This window comes from Protopterus annectens, chromosome 2.part1 (genome assembly GCF_019279795.1).
Source record: "Protopterus annectens isolate FY-2018-M chromosome 2.part1, PAN1.0, whole genome shotgun sequence".
NCBI lineage: Eukaryota > Metazoa > Chordata > Ceratodontiformes > Protopteridae > Protopterus > Protopterus annectens.
Window position 1 is genome coordinate 1444115673 of NC_056729.1, and position 19496 is coordinate 1444135168.

The following is a 19496-nucleotide window of genomic DNA, read 5'->3' on the forward strand; positions in this document are numbered from 1 at the left end:
TTTCTTGCTCCAGACCGATGTCAGAAAAAGTAAATAATTGTATTTCTTGTGAAAAGCAAATACCTCATAAGGATTTTCATTCTTACTGTATTCCTTGCCTAGGCCCCTGATCACAATGTTTCTGGTTGTCGGTTTTGTGCTAGATTTAACCAACGCACTATTATGCGTCGGTATGATTTTGCTTTAAACTGTTTTGGACGCCGATTTAATTATCCAGAAATGTTGTCGGATAGCCATCCAACTACCAGAGTTCACAAAAAGTGCAAAGAAAAGGAGAGAGAGAGACAACCGAGGCCCAAAACTGACGATGAAGCTTCTCCTAAGCCAGTTGCCGGTTCTCAGTGAGGCGCTTTCTTAGCCCCTGACGCCCGCTACTTTAGAGTCGCAGGCCGCTACCGACTCCCATGTGGAGTCGGCCATGCCACTGGAAACTCAAGGTATTGGAGCCTCGGATACTATTCCTTCAGATGGGTTCGGAGCCGCTGAGCAGGCATCAGTTTCTGAGGGTGTTCAGACCTAAACATCTTTACATTAAACCGACTGCAGCTTCAAAGGCAAAGACTAAAGCACCTTCTAAAGCAAAGAAACAAACTCAAGAGCCACGTAGTCAGGCCTCTATGCCCAAAAAACAGATGCTCAAAATAGCCGAAGACTTGATTACCTTGATCAGGGGTTCCCGTCCCCCTCCTGATAAGAGGCCTAGGCAAGGGACTGACTATGAATCTTCAGATCAGGTTTCCATTTCTTCTGATTCCTCTTCTGATCAGGAATATTCTCTTCCCCCCCCATGAGGATTCTGATACTGAAGACTCTATACATTCAGCTTCTCCTCCAGAGGACTATTCTTTTGGGGAAACCTTGCATACCATGAGGAAGCATTTTCACTGGGAGAGCCAAGATTTTTTAGAATCTAAAAAGAGACTCAGGGATTTCCTTTTACTACCTCAACACAGGCAACTAGCTATTCCACCTGTGTTAGACATTGTAGATGTGTTTTCGGAGTCTAGTCTTACCCCTGACTCCTTACCTCCAGCTCCTGTTAAGCCTGACCGATATTACAGGGTTCCTGACTCTCATAAATTCCTTTTTAAAAACCCTGTTGCAGACCCAGAAACTGTTTCTCAGGGTCCCAAAGGAGTTAAGGCTTCCGCTGCAAAAAACCCTACCCCCTCTGACAGAGATTCTAGGACACTGGATAGATGGGGAAAAAAGGTTTGCACATCTGATACCTTGACTATAACGGCCTTAAACTGTCAGTTTCATATGCTCAAATATCAGCAACATGTCATGGGATTGCTTAAACAGAAAATGTTGTTAAACTCTGAATTTGCAGAAAACAAGGAAATGCAGGATTTATTGCATGCAGCTGAACAAGTTGGAAAGCATACTTTGCAATGTGGTTTTGATTCTTTGGAGGCCTCCTGCAGGGCCGCAGTTATGGTTTCTGTAATTAGGAGGCATGCTTGGTTAAAGGAACAGAATCTGCCTGATCATGTCAAAGTTAAATTATTAGATGCACCTTTACAGCATGATTCTTTGTTTGGTGTTAAGGCAGAAGAGGTGTTAAAGAAAATGGAGGACAAAGCTAAATCTATGCAAATGGTCAAAGATTTTTTGCAAGTACAGCCACCTAGGTTTAGTAGACACTGGCCAAGAAAGAATTGGTCCTTTCCTGTGTCAGACAGACCTCAAAGGGGCAGATCCAGACACCCTAGAGGCAGATCCCAGGCGCAAAGTTCATACTGGTCAAAGCAATGGGGTGCTTTTACTTCCAAAGTTGAAGAAGACAGATCACAACCATACAGAAAACAGTCCCAATGACTTCCCCCTGCCTGCACCAAGTACTTATCTCCTGGCAGCACCCTTAGGGGGAAAATTAGCACTTTTTTCTTAAAACTGGCACATTATAACCCAGGACAAGTGGGTTCTAAGTATCGTGTCACAAGGCTACAAGTTCCATTTCCATACCCTGCCAAAGGCAAACGGCTTGCCAGATCTGCCAAAAAATCAATGGGCAGAGGCACAAAAATAAGTCTCATCCCTCATGGACATGGGGGCCATTCAACAAGTACCAGAGCAAGAGCAGGGACAAGGATTTTACTCGACTGTTCTTGGTACCCAGAAAGGACAAGGCCTGGAGGCCAATACTGGACCTATCTATTCTGAACACATTCCTGGATATACCAAAATTCAAGATGTTGACTTTGCAGCAGCTTCTGCCCATGCTGGGCAAGAACGCTTGGCTTTTGACTTTAGACCTAAAAGAGGCATACCTGCATGTCCCAATCAGACAAATATGCAGAAGATACCTCAGATTCAAGGCTGGTTCAATGCATTACCAATTCTGTGCACTGCCCTTTGGCTTATCTACTGCGCCCAGGGTCTTTACAAAGTGCCTGGCACCAGTAATTGCATTCTGCAGACAGAGGAATACAAATATATCCTTACTTGGACGACTGTCTAATTCAAGCAGAGAACAAGGACATTCTTCTACAGCATCTGGCGTTTGTGAAAAGACTTCTAACATGCCTAGGGTACACAGTCAACGAAAAGAAATCAAAACTAGTACCCTCTCAAGAGATAATATTCCTGGGTGCAAGCTTAAATACAACTGCCCAGATGGCTTATGTCTCACCAGACAAACAAAGGCAACTGACTACCTACTTCAAAATGTTGGCAACAAAGGCCCAGTTATCTGCAAGAAAAATTCTGCAGGCTTTGGGCTTCATGGCATCCTGCATCCTTCTAATTCCGTATGCAAGACTGCATATGAGGAAACTTCAATGGTACCTAAAAAGTGCTTGGACTCCACATTGCCACAGCCTGGAAACTATAATTACTCTCATTCCCTGCCTGCAACAGGAGTTTCGTTGGTGGGCAAAGGCTTGTCACCAAAACAAGGGACAGCCATTCACATTACCCCCAGCCAGGCAGACACTAACAACTGATGCATCAGATTATTCCTGGGGGGCCCACATGGCAGGAAGATGCATTCAGGGCACATGGACCACAAACCAAATGCATCTACATATCAACTAAAAAGAGATGCTAGCTGTTCAAAATGCCCTGACAGCCTTCAAGGACCTACTTCATCCAGGACAGCTACTGATAAAGACAGACAACACCACGGTCATGTCGTATATAAACAAGCAGGGGGCACGCATTCTTACCCCTTTTGCAGACTAGCCATGACTTTGTGGGACACAGCATTGACTTACCAAGTACATCTGCAGGCACAATTCCTGCCAGGAAGGAAAAATACTCTGGCAGACGAACTAAGCAGAAACCTCATGGATCCCCACGAGTGGCAGCTGGATCCACAAGTCTTCAGCATGATAACAAGGAAATGGGGATGCCCGGACATAGATCTATTTGCCTCCCCTCACAACTACCAACTAAAAAGATTCTGCATAAGGATTTATCCCAGACAATCATGGAATGTGGGCGCCCTATCCTTCAGCTGGAAAAAACTATCAGTATATGCCTTTCCCCCATTGCCTCTCCTCCCCAAGGTACTCCTAAAGGTCAAACAGGAGAAGCCAAAGATTATATTGATTGCCCCAGACTTGCCCCGCCAGTACTGGTATCCAATACTAAGGAACTTGTCTCAATGCCCAGCTTGGACCTTACCTCAAATACCTCATCTACTGTCCCAGCAAAACAATCAGATCCTGCACAGCCAGCTCAGGACTTTAAACTTGGCAGCATGGCGGATAATGTAGTCATACAAAACACACCTCTCAGTAAAGCTGTGATAGATGTCATTTTAGAAGCCAGAAGGCCTAGTACTAGAAAATCTTATGCTGGAAAATGGAAGAGATTCTTTGCTTGGAACCAGGCATAAGGAACTGATACAGCTGTGCCAAATATTCCTCAGATTTTGCACTACTTAACTGAGATGCTGGACAAAGGCCTATCTTTTTCATCTATTAAAATTCATGCCTCTGCCATTTCGGCTCATTACAGTGCAGAGCCACCAATCTTTTCTCATCCCTTATTAAAGCAGTACCTCAGAGGAGCCAAAAAATTAAGGCCTCCAAGATCATCACCAATGCCTGCATGGGACCTCAACTATGTCTTGGAAAAACTCACCCTGCCTCCTTTTGAGCCAGCTGCTACTGCTGATATAAAGTTTTTATCTTGGAAACAGCTCTGCTCCTAGCAATAACTTCTGCAAGACGAGTTTCAGAGGTACAGGCACTCATGGCCGTGAAGCCTTTTATCATTTTTTTATCCAGACAGGGTCTCTCTGAGGACAAACCCAACATTTATGCCTAAGTTGGTGTTCAGTGTGGCTCTTAACCAAACTATTAACCTGCCAACTAGACTTGGTGAAGGCCTTTGAAACAATCCCCCACTCAGGCATCATTGAAAAACTCACACAGCTGGGGGTCAACCTATATACTGTCAAGTGGGCTGCAAACTGGTTTACCAACAGAACACATGCAGTCAAAATAGGGGACTTCACCTCCACCAGCAGACCTGTCACCAGTGATATTCCACAGGGATCGGTGCTGGGGTCCCTATTGTTTGGAATCTACTTATCACGTAGAGGCAAAACAAAAGGTCTGTGGCTGACAAAGTTTGTAGATGACTGCAAACTGGTAGCAGTTATTGAGTCCCCATATGATGTCAACATTCTACAAGAAAGACTTGTGCAAACCAATAATTGGTGCCAAAGTCATGGTCTTAAACTCAGTGCAAAAAAGGTGCATTATCATTCCCTTTGGCAAAGGCAATGTCCCTGCAGATTACCATATTAATAACACCCTAAGCTGTAAATCAGTGGTGAGAGATTTGGGCAAACAGGTTGACAGAAACCTTACTTTTGTTCACCATGTCTCCAGGGTGGTAAAGAAGGCTTTCTAGATTGCTCACCTCATAAGCAAGGGCATAGCTTCAAGAACAAAAGAGGTTATCGCCCCCCTGTACTCTTCCCTCATTAGGCAGTAATAGAGTACAGTGCTCCTTTTTGTATGTACCTAAACAGGCACCTGCAGCAACTCAAAGGTTCCTCACAAAAAAAATTCAGGGCCTTCAGCACATGTCTTATGTGGACAGACTGAAATCATTGTTACTGTACTCTGTATCATATAGACTAGCGAGAGACAACATGTGCCTTGCATACAGAGCAACCTCTGATTCTGCCTTAATGGAAATGCTGCCCATTCATAAGTCAAATGGTACACAATTCACTCACTCTAGGTACCTTAACCTAACATGTGACATCAACAGGACTTGCCAGAGAGAGAGAGATCTGTCTCCCAGAGGTTGCCTCTGCTGTGGAATAAACTTCCAGTACACGTTAAACAGAGCGCCTTGTTAACCCTTTTTAAACATAACTTGGATGATTGGATGGGAAAACAGAAATTCACCCCAGGGGTTTCACCTGTCTCCCTCTTGGATGGGGCAGTTGGTGCTGATTTAGATCTGCTTATAACAGACCATATCTCTAGTACCATAAGGGAACAATGTTTGAACTTGTCTAGGCTTATAAGGGCCCTAGGACCATTAGCCTAGTAACCTCCTATGAATCTATGAAATATTGGCTTTGTCCTAGCAGAGTGGAAGACACCAACAGTAATTCCCTTGCACAAGGGGAGGTCTATCAACCAACTGTGGGAACTATAAATCCACAAGCCGAAACAGCCTTATCTGCAAGGTCATGGAGAGAATCATCATAGTCCTTATCAACAAAGATGTAGGTGACCTTCAGACTCTTAACCCAACCCAGTTTGGTTCGTTAAGGGTAGATCATGCTTATTAAACCTGGTGGACTTCTTTGACAATGTCACCAAGACCCTGGATGAAAGCAAAACAGTGCATACAGCCTGTCTTGACTTAGCCAAGGCTTTTGACACTTTCCCCACTCATGCATCATTGAGAAACTCATCCAGTTGTGAATTAACTGATATGCCACTAAATGAGTAGCTAGCTGGCTCACCGACAGAACACACAGTCAAAGTTTGGGATTCTACCTCTACCAGCAGACCAGTTACCAGTGGTGTGCTACAAGGATCTGTGCTGGGCCCCCTACTGTTTGGAATAATTTTCTCAGAAGTCCAGGTGAAAATAGATTGACTGTGGCTTACTAAGTTTGCCGATGACTGCAAACTGGGTGCAATCATTGAATCCCCCAATGATGTTGACATACTACAAAAAGGGCTTACACAGACAAATGTTGGTGGCAAAGCCACGGACTTAAACTAAATGCAAAAAAAAATGTTTCATCCCTTTTGGCAAAGGGGAATTCCTTGCAAATTACAATATTAACAGCACCCCCCTGTAGCTCAAACCCTTGGGTGAGAGATTTGGGAACACAGGTTGATAGCAACCCTAACTTTTTATCAGTGTTTCCACAGTAGTAAAGAAGGCCTTCTGTGTTGCACATCTCATAAGTAAGGGCATTGCATCCAGAGCTAAGAATGTTATAACTCTTCTGTACTCGTCCCTCATCAGACCACTAATTAGACTACAGTGCTCCCTTCTGTATGTACCTTACCAGCCACTTGCAGCAACTGGAGATACCTCTGAGGTTTCTCACCAAGAAAATTCAGGGCCTTCAGCACATGACCTACATGGACAGACATAAAGGCCCTGTCACTGTACTCTGTATCTTGAAGGCTGCTGAGAGGCGACTTGTGCCTGGCCTACAGAGCAGTCTCAGACCCTGTCTTAATGGAAATGCTGCACATCCACAAGTCAAATGGGACAAGGTTCACTCGCTCTAGGGATCTTAACCTAGCCTGCGACATTAACAGGACATGCTGGAGAGACAGATGTGTCTCCCAAAGATTGCCACTCCTTTGGAACAAACTCCCAATTCATGTAAACAGAGCTCCTCAATGACACTATTTAAGCATAACTTGGATAACTTGATGGGAGACCATAAATTTACCCCAGGGGTGTCACCTATGTCCCTCTTGGATAAAGGCAGTCTGTGCTGATCATAGACTTGAACTGCAAATGTAGACCATACAACTTAGTCAATAGGGGAGCAAGGGTAATAACATGGCTAGGCTTATAAAGGTCCTAGGGCCAATAGCCTAATAACCTTCCGTGAAGCTATGAACTAAAAAATCTGGACATTCTGTGAAGATTTGGACAACTGAGAGATGTGAGTCTTTAAGATGCTGAATACAGGGACATTGCTTCCAATGTTCTCTGGTAACTGTGTAATTTCCACTTTCACACAAAACAGCATACTAGTCTTGCAAATCCAGATGGTTATTTGAAAATGCGGTAGCACTCAACTTTCATTTATGTTAATAGTCACTTTGCTGTGCACACCTCATCCAACTGTGATAAAAAAAGGTAGTGCATTCTATGACAGATACAAAGGCTGAAACTCAAATGTCTGTTATTTACTAACTTACTAATTTGCCAGAAGACCACAAAATTATGAGGAACAGACCAAAATGTGAGGCAAAGTAAGGCAAATTGTCTTATAGCAGGGATATATAAGAGCTGTGTAATTTCCACTTCCAGACAAATGGATTCACAAGTATTCCAACTTATTTCACAGAAACGCTAACTAGTCCTGTAAACTCAAAGCAGACTGACTAAGCTGAACAAGCCACAAAAGGATAGATAACGTTCATCCACAACCAGCACCCCCACCCAACAGCTATACCCACTTGCTGTGTACACCTCCTCTAACTGTAATAGAAAATACCTTTGTTTCAGCATTCTGTAGGTGCAGTTAGTACACTGCATCTGGTTATTAGGCTAGGATGACCTTAGACTGCAAACCACCAGTGTTATTCCGTAATGTCATCATTTGGTTCTTCCAGTCCATGGCTTTAACCACACTTCACAACTTCTTCGATTAAGAGTTCTAACAAAGCCAAAAGTAAAGGTGGGACAATGGCCCAAAATCAAGGGCTATTTTCATATTGCTCTTATTTGCTTAAAAAGGTGACAGAGCAGCAGGTTTTACAGTAACATGTATTTTCAGAATAATAGGAAGTGTGAGAGACTGTTTCGCATCACGGACTGTGTAACTTTCAGTGATATACCAGAAAATCAAACATTTTTCAAGGGACAGGGAAAAAAGTGAGGCAAAATCAGGTACATTTGAGAGGCATGGCTTTAACTGATGAAAATGTTCTTGTGCAGCGTTGTAATGAAAATAAACACACACCATGCATGCAAAAACAGAGTGCAGCTTTTTTGTTTGTTTTTTTAACAATTAAAACATCTGATAAATCATTATTTATTAGCTCTAATCCTTAACACTTAGTCAGAAAACCACGATTTTTATAACTCAAAGCAGGCATCATTACATAGTGGTTATCCTCAATGCTTTGCCATTTGAAGCTCAAGAATGTAATACAGTTGCTGCAGGAATGTACTTGGTTTTATGTGCTTTACAAAGGCAGATAGGTCCCCACACTGTTTATGGAAACTGTAGATAAGCAGTACAGTGTTTTTTTTTGTCATTTAAATGTAGTAACAGTGAGACCTACTTACTATGAAATGAGGTTAGTTTTGGACTTCATAACTTTATATTTTTTGTTTCTCTTGACAGAAGAGCAGTATATATCTGACATTTTAAATTTTATTAATCATGGAGATCCTCAGATACGTGGAGCCACTGCGATCTTGTGCGGAACCTTCATTTATTCAGTGATGAATAATTCCCGTTTTAATGCTGAGAGCTTCCAGGCCAGTGCCACAAGTTCCACAGGTAGAGTGCATTATTTCTTATTTGTTAACAGTGAAAAGGTAGATTCTGCATATTCAACCCCTTATTTTCTTTTTACTTTTTCAGGCAATAACATTTCAATTTTGAACTGTGTGCCTTTATTGCAAAAGACTTTAAGAGATGCATCATCGGTCACGTGCAAAATGGCTTGTGCTGCTGTGAGGGTAAGATTCTTTAATTATAGTTCAGACTTTAACACGTTTGTTACGCTCTTATGTTGTTGACATTGACTTAGGTACATATACATAATATATACAAAAACAAATCATAACAAATGCTTTTAATTGTGGTACCTTACAGAAGTGTTCCTTTGTAACAATCATTTACTCCAGCATTACATAATTTGCTTATTCCCTGCCTACCTTTAAAACTCACTCCTCCTCTTCCTGAATATTATGCATATATTGTTTGCATATGTTCCATTTATTACTGTACAGTTTGTTCCTTCCCTGTCCTAAAGATATCATTTACAGTTCTTTATTCCTCCAATAAAGTATTCAGTACTTCAGCGACGGTTAATTTAGAATTTGGTTTCCATTTTGTTGTAATTGCTTTTTTTGGCAGCCAGTAGTCGTAAGCATAGTAAGGCCTTACCATATCTGATAAATTCACTTCCTATGTCCCATCTCAAAATAATTTCCTTAGTTGCAACATTTGCTCCCTCAACATTTCTGACAAAGTGCTTGGAGGTTATTTTTAAAATTTCCCAGCTTGTTACACCTAGTGTAACACATGCTCACATACTCCCTAAAACATGTTCCCAATTACCCTTCTTTTTCTCATCACAATTCCAGCACTTGCTCTGTATCTGAGGAAACATTCTCTGAAGTCTGCTTGGGGTGTAATACCTATGCATACCCTTTATTTTTTTTTTTTCCTCAAACACCTTTATTGAATTAACACTTGTGACACAGGCAAATGCACATTCATATAAAACTAATCAAAATGTATTAACATGACAATTATTATACTGCACATATTTATTTATTTTATTGTCATTTGTTAACCGGGTTGGTCCAGCTGAGCCAAAGGCCTCCGTTTTCAGTGGAGACCCGAGGAGAAAAGCTCCAGTTACAATTACAGTCATTCAGTACAAACAATTTTTATCAGAGATGGCATATAGCAAGAGAATTGTACAGTAAAGTGAAACTGAAGAGCTCATATATTGCAATATGTCATGTAGCTTAAGCATATTACATAAATTATTCAGTTCCTGCCTTTTTTTAAACAAGAAGCATCTTTATAAAAAACATTACTTACTACATAGGCAATCATACATATATATGAATGAAAACAAACTACACCGACACACTCCCACTTGCAAACATTATACATGGGTTATAATGTACCCAATCTTTCTCACTCAAACTTTACATAGCTCATTTAAGCCCTGCTGCCTTTTAGACCACATTCTTCCCTGTATGTATTGTTCCCACAATTCCCATTTTTTTCTGTGTAGTTTGCTCCTAGTCTTTTCTGAAGATCTCAGTTCCAGTTGTTTTATCTCTGGTACTATATTCACTACTTCCAGTATAATCGGTTTAGATTTTGATTTCCATTTTCTAGTAATTGCTTTTTTGGCAGGAACCATTATTAGACACAGCAAGGCCTTACCAAGTCTAGGCAATTCCAATTCTGTATCATAACTCAGAAAAATCATCACCCTTGTCAGACCAATCTTCCCACCCAGCATCTCTGACAGTGCATCCCGCAGGGAATCCTTAAAGTCCGCCAACTCATTGCACTCCCAGAAAATATGTTTCCAGTTACCTCTTTCGTCCCCTTTATACTTTCAACATTTACTGTCTGCCTGGGGAAAAATTCTCTGGAGTCTACTTTGGGTATAAAATATCTATGTAAACATTTCCAGGCAAAAATCCTAAATCTTCTAGATTTTGTTACATATTTGGGAGATATACATATATCTTGTCATTGTTTCTTAGTGAATTGCTTATCCAGTCCCTCTTCCCATCCTTTCTAACCTCATCTGATACTTGTAGTTGGCATGCAGTATTTTACATGTTCTACTAATTATTCTTTTTTTAATGGCAGCTTCTGTTCTAAATTCTGTTAACAACTCTACCAGTGCTGGTCTTCGTTTAAGACCCACCCCCTCATTTCTTTCTCTTTGCGTACACTCTGATATCAATCCCTGATATGGAGGGCAATCTCTGACCTGCAGTGTAAATAAATTCTTGGTGTTTTCCCATTCTATCATCTTTCCCTCTTTAGTTATTTGTTCCCGATACCTTGGTTCCTTTGCCAAATTTCTCCAGTAAATTCCGGCTCCTTCTTGTCTATTGTCTGTATCCCTAATTGCAGTCATCCCTGTCTTCAAAATCTCCTTTCTCCATTCCTGCATTGGTATAGTTCTTAGAATACTTTCTGCTACTTTATGGATATAATATTCTGCATGATTATTGATATTCTCTTTAAAGGCCTGCATCTAAGATCCCAATCCGTCCTTGTTTCTTGAGCTTCTCCTATGTTTCATCATCAACCCTCTCCACATTGAATTATAGTTTTCTGCCTGTACATTGTATAGCAGTCTTAACTGTGTAGCTATGAAATACCCCTTCAGATTGGGTAATCCCAGTCCGCTCTGTTCTACTGGAAGAATCAGCTTATCCCACTTGGCTCTTGCCGTCTTCTCCTTGGAGAGAAAGTCCTTTATCTCTTTATTAATTGCTACCCACTTCTCCTGTGGTTGAAAAAATATGCCTGACCTGTGTATAAGACTAAAGGGACTAAAAACATTTTAATTGCTTGTATCTTTCTATCTATATCCATATAACAAAGCTTCCATTTTCTGTTTTTCTGTTATGTTTTTTTTAGCCTCTTCCCACATATCCTTGGCTGCCACACTACCTATGCATACCCTTTCAAGTAAAATTCTTAAGCCTTTCTTGCCTACTTGGGAGTCATACTGATGATCTGCCATTGATGTACTTCTATTTATTTTATTTATTTATTTGAAATTTGTTAACCGGGTAAGTCCGACTGGGCTGCAGAGCCCTTTTTCATCAGAGACCTGAGGAGAAAAGCTCCACAGGTAAACAAATACAAAAACAAAACATCTTACAGTATTAACATACAAGTGTATATACACAGGAGAAACAGAATACAACTTATAAATGAACGTGTTGGATTACCAGAGTAATAGTGAGGGGTTAAACAGCCATAGGAAGTCTCTCTTGGGGTGGAGAACAACCCATAGATACACCCGGTTTACAGCCCAGATCTTCAGACTGAGCCTGATGTCCAGGCCACCTTGGATCCAAGCATTAGCACGTCCACAGAGGCCAAGCAGACATCCGTGTCAGATGTCTAAGGGGAACCACAGCTCATGATTACTAAAGCCCCTAAGGGGATTCCACAGACCCTTGTTAGTAAGAGGTAGATTCTGACTTGATGGAATGTAGGCCTACATCGGGCCATCCAACCCTACATAAAGCAGACCTGCATGGGAAAAAGAAACAAACAAAAAAAAAAAACAAACAAGCATTTTTCTCCTCAAAAGAGCCTGCTAGTGATTGGAAGCAATTCACTCAAGGCCTTTTCAATGCCTTTATGTCACTTAGGCCTTTTCCAGGCTTTACTGCCACCTCCCCACCCAGAACTGTCTGTCCTCTTAAAAGAACTAGGGAGGAGAATACATCTGAGGAAAAGGCATCTTCAGGGGATGAATCCCTGGCCTACTCTTCTCAGATCCCTTCCCCTCTGGATTATGCCTTCCCTGAAGAGGAATCAAATGGCAGTGGAAGACCTGTCCTTTGGAGACACCACTTCAAATGGGATAGCACACAAGTAGCTGAAGTGCAAAAAAGATATTATGACCTATTACTGGTGGAATCATGTAGTCCATCAGCTATCTCTCCATTGTTGCCTGCCTTTCTCGATGCATTTGCTTCAGCTTCTCAGGCACCAGATTCCTTGCCACCTGCCCTGACAAAAACAGACTGCTTCTGCAAGGTCCCACAGGATTGCAGGTTCTTCTTCAGAGCTGCTCCTGCAGATATTTCTGTAATTTCTGCGGTTTCTGACAAGCCACCAAAATTGCTACCCTCCACTATCCTCTTACCATCTGATAAGGATAGTAGGATCCTGGATAGACTGGGCAAAAAAGTATATATTTCTGCCGTTCTGGCATTCAGGATCTTAAATTACCAAACATATACGACTAAATTCTCACTGGAGCTTATGTCCCAACTTTCACAGGTAATTGCAGACCTACCTGGCTCTGACAATAAGACCTTAGCTACTTCATTGCTTTGTGCTTCTTTTCAAGTAGCACATCATTCCATAAAATGCAGCTATGATGCTGCCGAGGCTTCCACCAGAGCAGCTGCCTCTGAATCAGTGATGAGAAGATTTTCTTGGCTAAGGCTTCAGCCCTTACTTGAGGACATAAAAGCCAAACTCATGGATGCTCCTCTGGACAATTCTGCTTTGTTTGGACCTGTAGCTGCTAACCTGTTAAAATCTCTGCAGGAAAGGGGTAAGGAACTGCAGGAATTTGAAACATATTTTTGTCTCCCCAGTTCCCAAATTCCAAAGAAATTACCCTGCAAAGCCTGTATTTGTGCATAAACATTCCCGTCACACCCAACACAGAATAAAAAAAAAAAGTGACAGGAAACCACAACAGCCTAGCGTTGCACTGGCAATCCCACCATCCCATCCAGGTGGCTCTTTCCGGATAAGCCATCCTCTCTCTTAATGTTTTCCCCTCCCGTCCAGTCCCACTTTCCCAGCTTCTACCCCTATCCCTGCCAGCCTGGGGCAGCATTATTCAAAGTTCCTGGGTCCTCTCTTTTATACAGAAAGGGTACTTCATGGTGTGGGATCAACTTACCCTCCGTCATGGGCATCCCCCAATCTCCCAGGGAGCAACTTGCCTTTTTCCTGAAGTTCTGTTAGAATTACAGAACCAAGGAACCATTCAGAGAATCCCCAAAAACCAAATGGGCAAAGGATTTTATTCCAGGTTGTTCCTAGTGCCCGTGATCTATAGGTGTACCAGAAGGTTCAGGCCTTTTTTTTTTTTTTTTTTGGCCTTCCTCATGTTATGAATACTATCTATCTTTATGGTAAGATTTTACACAGCTAGTCTTTATTTTGGCAGTTGCCTTTCCAGTTGCTCTTCTCAGTCTTTTCTAACCTACTTTAATCGACTCTTATAGTTATGCAGTATTTTATATGCCCAACTAATTATCCCTTTTTACCAGCAACTTATGTTATAGCCTCAACTAAAAAGTTTACCAGAACTGGTTTTTCATTTGGCGGTCTCCTACTGTCCCTTTCAGTTTGCCTTTTCTCTGAAATCAATCCCTAGTAGGGAAGGCACTCTCTAAACTGTAGTCAAGACCTCTGCTTGGCCTCATCCCTCTCTACTTTTATTGATTTACTTTGCATTTCATTTCTGGGGAGTCTGACTGGCAAATTTTGCCCAATTTCAAGGGAGGCCTGGGGTGAAAGATTAGTACAGTCAGGTAGTCCAAAACTCTTCACTTGAGTTGCTAATAAACACATTATACATTGTCATAAAATACTGACAAACATATATCATAATGTCATAAATGACACCGTTACAGTTAGGTGTTGAAATTATCTTTGTTTCTAATTCTAAATTACATAAGTTAGATTAAAGTAGTTTTAGATGATATACTTTATACAGTGTATACATGAGAGATTTCTAGTATATTTCATGAAAGCTTGTTTGGTTAGTGAAGAGCCATTTTAGGGATGATATCTTACCTTATTCCTAGGATGGTAGTGTTTGGGGTTTGATCTGATATTTGAAAGCTAGCCTGATGATGTAGAAGAGTAGATCCAGAATTGAGTAAGGTATTGATCTGAAGTAGTTTACTTCATTTGTTCTTCAACCTGTGGGTCCTTGGATCTATATCAGATCCAACATGGCTGCATTTTCCAGCTATGGCTCCAAGCTCCCTGCTCCTCCCCTTACCCATAATGCCCCTGTCTCCCTTCTCCCTTCACATCTCATTTGCTGCCCGAGAGGAAGCAGCGTGGTCTAAGCTCCATTGTGGTGGTGGTGTTTAAAAAGTAAATTTTGACTTTTTTGGCTTTTTCTACCCATCTATTTCACTCTTAACCTATCTATACCTTCTCGGAGTTCTTCATAGCTTGTTCTGTTGTAGGCTTTTCTGTCTTCCTTCCCCCTTTTCTTTCCTCATGGTAACGTGTGTGTGTGTGTGTGTGTGTTTCTTTTGGGCCGGCTGAGGCATTGCGGATGCCTCAAAGCCTGGTTTCAAAAGGCGCACTAAGTGTGGCCATAAGCTTTCCCCGGCAGATGGCCACACTCTGTACGTGGTTTGTTTGTGGGTGGCTCACCTCCAGTCCCCCTGTCCTGTTTGCTCTGGGTTTAACCCCAGAGCACTTAAGGATATGCGGGACAAGCTGATTGTCAAGGGCCTGTTGCCCTCCTCTGCTAGGATGGACGTCCCATCTTCCCCTGCTAAGAAAGCAGCAGCTGCTGCTTTGTCTTCCCCTTCCACGGCCTCTGGGACTCATTCTCCCGCCAAGCGGCCTGGGAAAGGGGATAAGGTCAAGAAGGACCAGCCTCGCAAGTGCTCCCCTGACCGCTCGTCGGAGATCGGCCCCCCGCTGAAGGTTAAGCCTGTTTCCAAGCCTTTTGCATCTCGGCTCAGGTCCCCCAGGTTCTCCCCTGAGCCCGAGGTTCTAGTTAGCCGGTCAGCCCCTAGGCCTTCTCCTCACCGTCTCTCCCGGCCCACTTCAATGGCATCCTCCAGCTCTACCTGGAGCCTATCTGAAGCGGAGATGGACAAGATGATGCGGAGATTTATCCGCACTCAAATCCAGATGGGTGTCTTGCCAGGGCCTTCTCCCACTGGAGCGGGCGCCTTCCAGCCAGTATTTAGACCTATCACTCCTTCTCCAATCTGACCTGTGGTTTCAGGGTTGTTGGATCAGAGGATGGTTGGAGTTGAGGGGACGGTGCCAGTGGTACCCTGTACCTCGACACCACCCAGTGCCTTGAGTGCGACTAGATCAGATCTGAGCTCTCGGAGCCGTAGCCTCGGGGTCAGATCCGAGGGAGTGCTCTCTGTTCCAAGCTTGTTGGAGAGAAGCATTCCCCTCAGTGTCTCTGCTCCTAGAGGTTTGGCTGTGACTCCCCAGTTGGATCAGGGAGGAGCAGCTTCCGCTAGTTCATCCCAGGAGGTCCGTTCCCCCTCGGCATTCGACGTGGTGGAGTCTGTTCTCGCAGGGTCGAGGCCTCTGACTATTTAGTCTTCAGAGTCCGTCTAGACCCCCTGAACTTGAGTGCTGGTTCGATCATTTTGCCCTGTCTGTAGTGCCCCAGGACGTTCCGGCCTTGGAACAACCTGCTTGCGAGACCTCCCCAGATAATTCCCCCTAAGGAGCCCCCCCATAAGCATACTTGTAAAAGGAGGCACTTGGACTCTGGTCCCTCACAGAAGAAACGGACCTAGAGGGAAGGGGAAGGTTCCCCAAGATTGGCCCCCGAGGATGTCTCTTTTGGAGACATCATGGAGATCCTCCTCCAAAGAGAGGGGTGGTCTGCCCCAAAACCAACCAGTGACGAGTCCATGTTTCTGGAGGCATTTGGCTCGGGCTCGTCTAACTCTTGGGTGTCCCTTATTGCTGATCCACGTGTGGATTTGATAACATCTAGGGCATGGGAGGAGCCGGACACTGTAGAGCCAATACCAAAGCGCTCAAACAAGGTCTTAAGCCCTCCCATGGACAAATTACACTGGCACAAGGGGTCCCCTGCAGATGCTATGCTGGTGGCCACCAAGAAGGAGCTCGCCCAGGAGAGTTCCACGGTCCATCCGTCTGACTGAGTTGAGAACATTGTATCATTTTGGGAAGCAAGTTTATGGTTCAGCGACCTTCTGCGTGTGGGCACTGAACTACATGGCGCACGTGATTTGACTCCAGAGAGATCTGGTCAAGGAAGTCACAGAGTCGACCCCAGGGTCCATGTTGGCAGAGGACATGAAGATGTTCGATGCACGAATGGCCACCCTAAAATCTGTAGCTGACACGTCTATGCGTTTGCTCCCCCATGCCACGGAAAGAGACGCTTGGGTGGCAGGGTTGGGCATTGCCATCCGGCCTCACGCCTGGCTCTGCTTATGTCAGTTCTCGTAGCCCTTCAAGGCATCTTTTACCAACGCCCCTTATGATGGTTCTTCGCTTTTTGGGAAGACGGTCAGAGACTTTGGTCCAGAGCGAGAAAGACAGGAAGACACTGTCTGCTATCAGAGCCCGCTTCACCGCCTCAAAGGTCCTTTTCCAAGAACCAGCGAGGCCAGAAGAAGATGTGGTTCTGCAAGTCTCAGGTGTTTTCCCGGGACGCTCAGGACTCGCCTTCCCCCAGAGGCAGAGGGGGATATGATAGACGCCGCCCTAGAGGCAGAGGAGGTCCTATGAATTTCGGGTCCTGAGAACCTTTCTCGGATAAACCTGGACAGCAACCCTGAGTGGTTGCCCGGCTGTCCATCTCTGGAGGCAATCGGGGGGGGGGTCTGTCACTTTAACCACTAGCATGGGAGTCCATCACTACAGATCAGTGCAGATGCTGCAAGTCATATCCAGAGGATATTTTGTCCCCTTCAAGGATCTTCCCCCATCCAACAGATCCCTCCCAGACATCCCACCCATGCAACGGGAGGAAGCAGCAGTGCAGGTAGACTCACTGCTAAGACAACGAGTCATCGAACCACTCCCCCAAGACCAGTTCAGATCCGGGGTTTATTCCAGGTACTTTTTAGTGCCAAAAAAGATGGGGGACCTCAGACCAGTATTGGATCTGTCCCAATTGAGCCTGTCAGTAACCAAGACAAAATTTTGGATGGTCATGATTCAATCTATCCTGCCTTTTCTGCAGGACAAAGACTGGATGTGCTCAATCGACCTCCAGGGTGTGTACTATCACATCAAGATGCACAGGTGCTCTTGGAGGTTCCTTCGCTTCCGGCTGGGAGCCAGTCATTACCAATTTCGAGCCATCCCATTCGGTCTCACCACAGCTCCCCCCTGGGTGTTTACCAAGGTAATGGCAGTAGTAGCGGCTCACTTGAGGCTTTAGAGCATTCAGGTCTTTCCATACCTGGACGATTGGCTCTTTACCGCCCCTTCAGAGCATCTACTATATCAGGCCAAGGGACTCCTTCCTTCAGTTAGCCAACTTGTTGGGCATTACGATCAGTATGAACAAGTCTGCTCTTCACCTGGTTCAGATTCTAGTTTTCATTGGGGCATGGCTGGACACAATACAATTGAAGGTGTTCGTCACCTCAGACAGGATATTCAGCTTAAGGTTGCACGTCTTACACATACTTCAGACCCATTTACCAACAGCCGAAGTAGTGTTAAGAGCCCTAAGTTCTGTAGCAGCCACGATCAATCTTCTCCCTGTGGCACACCTTCATATGAGGGTACTGCAGTGGACATTAGTGGTTCAGTGGTCACTGTTAGACCTTCCTTAGTCTTTTCCAATGAGATTTTCAAAAGCATGCAAGGACTCCCTTTGGTGGTGGACTCAGTCCTCTGATCTCCTCAAGAGACACCCTCTTCAACCTCCTTTACCCCAAACCACTGTGACCACGGACACCTTCCTACCTGGGGGGGGGGCAGTGCTCAGAAAGGACAGGCCAAGGCACATGGTTCCCTACAGAGACCTATCTGCACACATGCAAGAGATGAGAGCGGTTCTTCTTACATTGCAGGTCCTCCATGCTCATCTTCCTCTGGAAACGATTGCAATTCAGATGGACAACATGTCAGTGGTCTGGTATATCAACAAATGGGGGGGGGGACCAGATCTTATCCCTTATGTCGAGAGGCCATGAGAGTATGGGAATGGGTAATCTCCACCGGCCATTTTCTGCTGGGAATGCACATCCTGGGACAGTCCAACATCTTAGCGGACAGGCTCAGCAGATCTATTCTGATGCCTTATGAGTGGCCTCTGAAGCCTTCAGTAGCGGAACAGATCTTCCTAGAGTGGGGTCGTCCTTGCTGTGATCTCTTCGCATCTCCTTCCAACGTGAAATGCAGGAAGGTTTTTGCTCTGAACCCTCCGCTGGGGGAAGCCCACAGAGACACTGATTCACTCTTGGCGTCCTTACTTCTTTATGCATATCCTCCTCTTCCCCTCATGTCGAAGTTTCTACAGAAAGCCCCTAGGCTGGGGAGCAGTGTGATCCTCATCGCCCCATTCGGGCCTCGACAGGTTTGGTTTCATCGAGTTATCCCACCATGGACCTTGGATCCGGTCCCGAATGTACTTTTACTTCCCTTGGGGATTCCTCATCCAGATCTGGACAGTCTGAAGCTCATGGCTTGGCTGCTCCAGTTCCCATGATTCTTAGGACTCCCAGTCTGTCATCTCCTGTTAAGTCCATTCTGGTGGTGGCTCATAAATCAACCACCAGAAAAGTTATCACAGTAAATGAAAACGTTTTTCTATATGGGCCATTCAGAGGTCTTTGGACCCTTTCACTGCACCGCTTTCAGCAGTGTTAGATTTTGTAGCTAGCATTTTTCATCAGGGCACAAGTTCCTCAACGGTGAAAGTCTAACTAGCCGCCATTTCTAATTTTCATGTTGGGGTAGACATGTCTTCATTGGCTTCTTCTAAACTTTGTAAAACTTTTCTCAAAGGTGCCTTTCTTCTCAGACCCCCGGTTAAGGATCCCATTCCTCCATGGGACCTCACTTTGTTGTTACAGGCATTGGTTTCTCCTCCCTTTGAGCCTCTGGCATCTGTAGATCT

At 44.1% G+C, this 19496-nt stretch overlaps 1 protein-coding gene across 4 annotated transcripts in view; it reads left to right on the forward strand.

Moving 5' to 3' along the window:
* Positions 1 to 19496, forward strand: part of HTT (huntingtin) — a 4811037-nt gene that overhangs the window by 1212303 nt on the left and 3579238 nt on the right. For all 4 annotated transcript variants that reach the window (XM_044062924.1, XM_044062926.1, XM_044062925.1 and 1 more), the window contains 2 exons: positions 8531 to 8689; positions 8774 to 8871. In XM_044062924.1, the coding sequence (XP_043918859.1) occupies positions 8531 to 8689; positions 8774 to 8871 (257 nt within the window). The remainder of the gene's footprint in view (positions 1 to 8530; positions 8690 to 8773; positions 8872 to 19496) is intronic.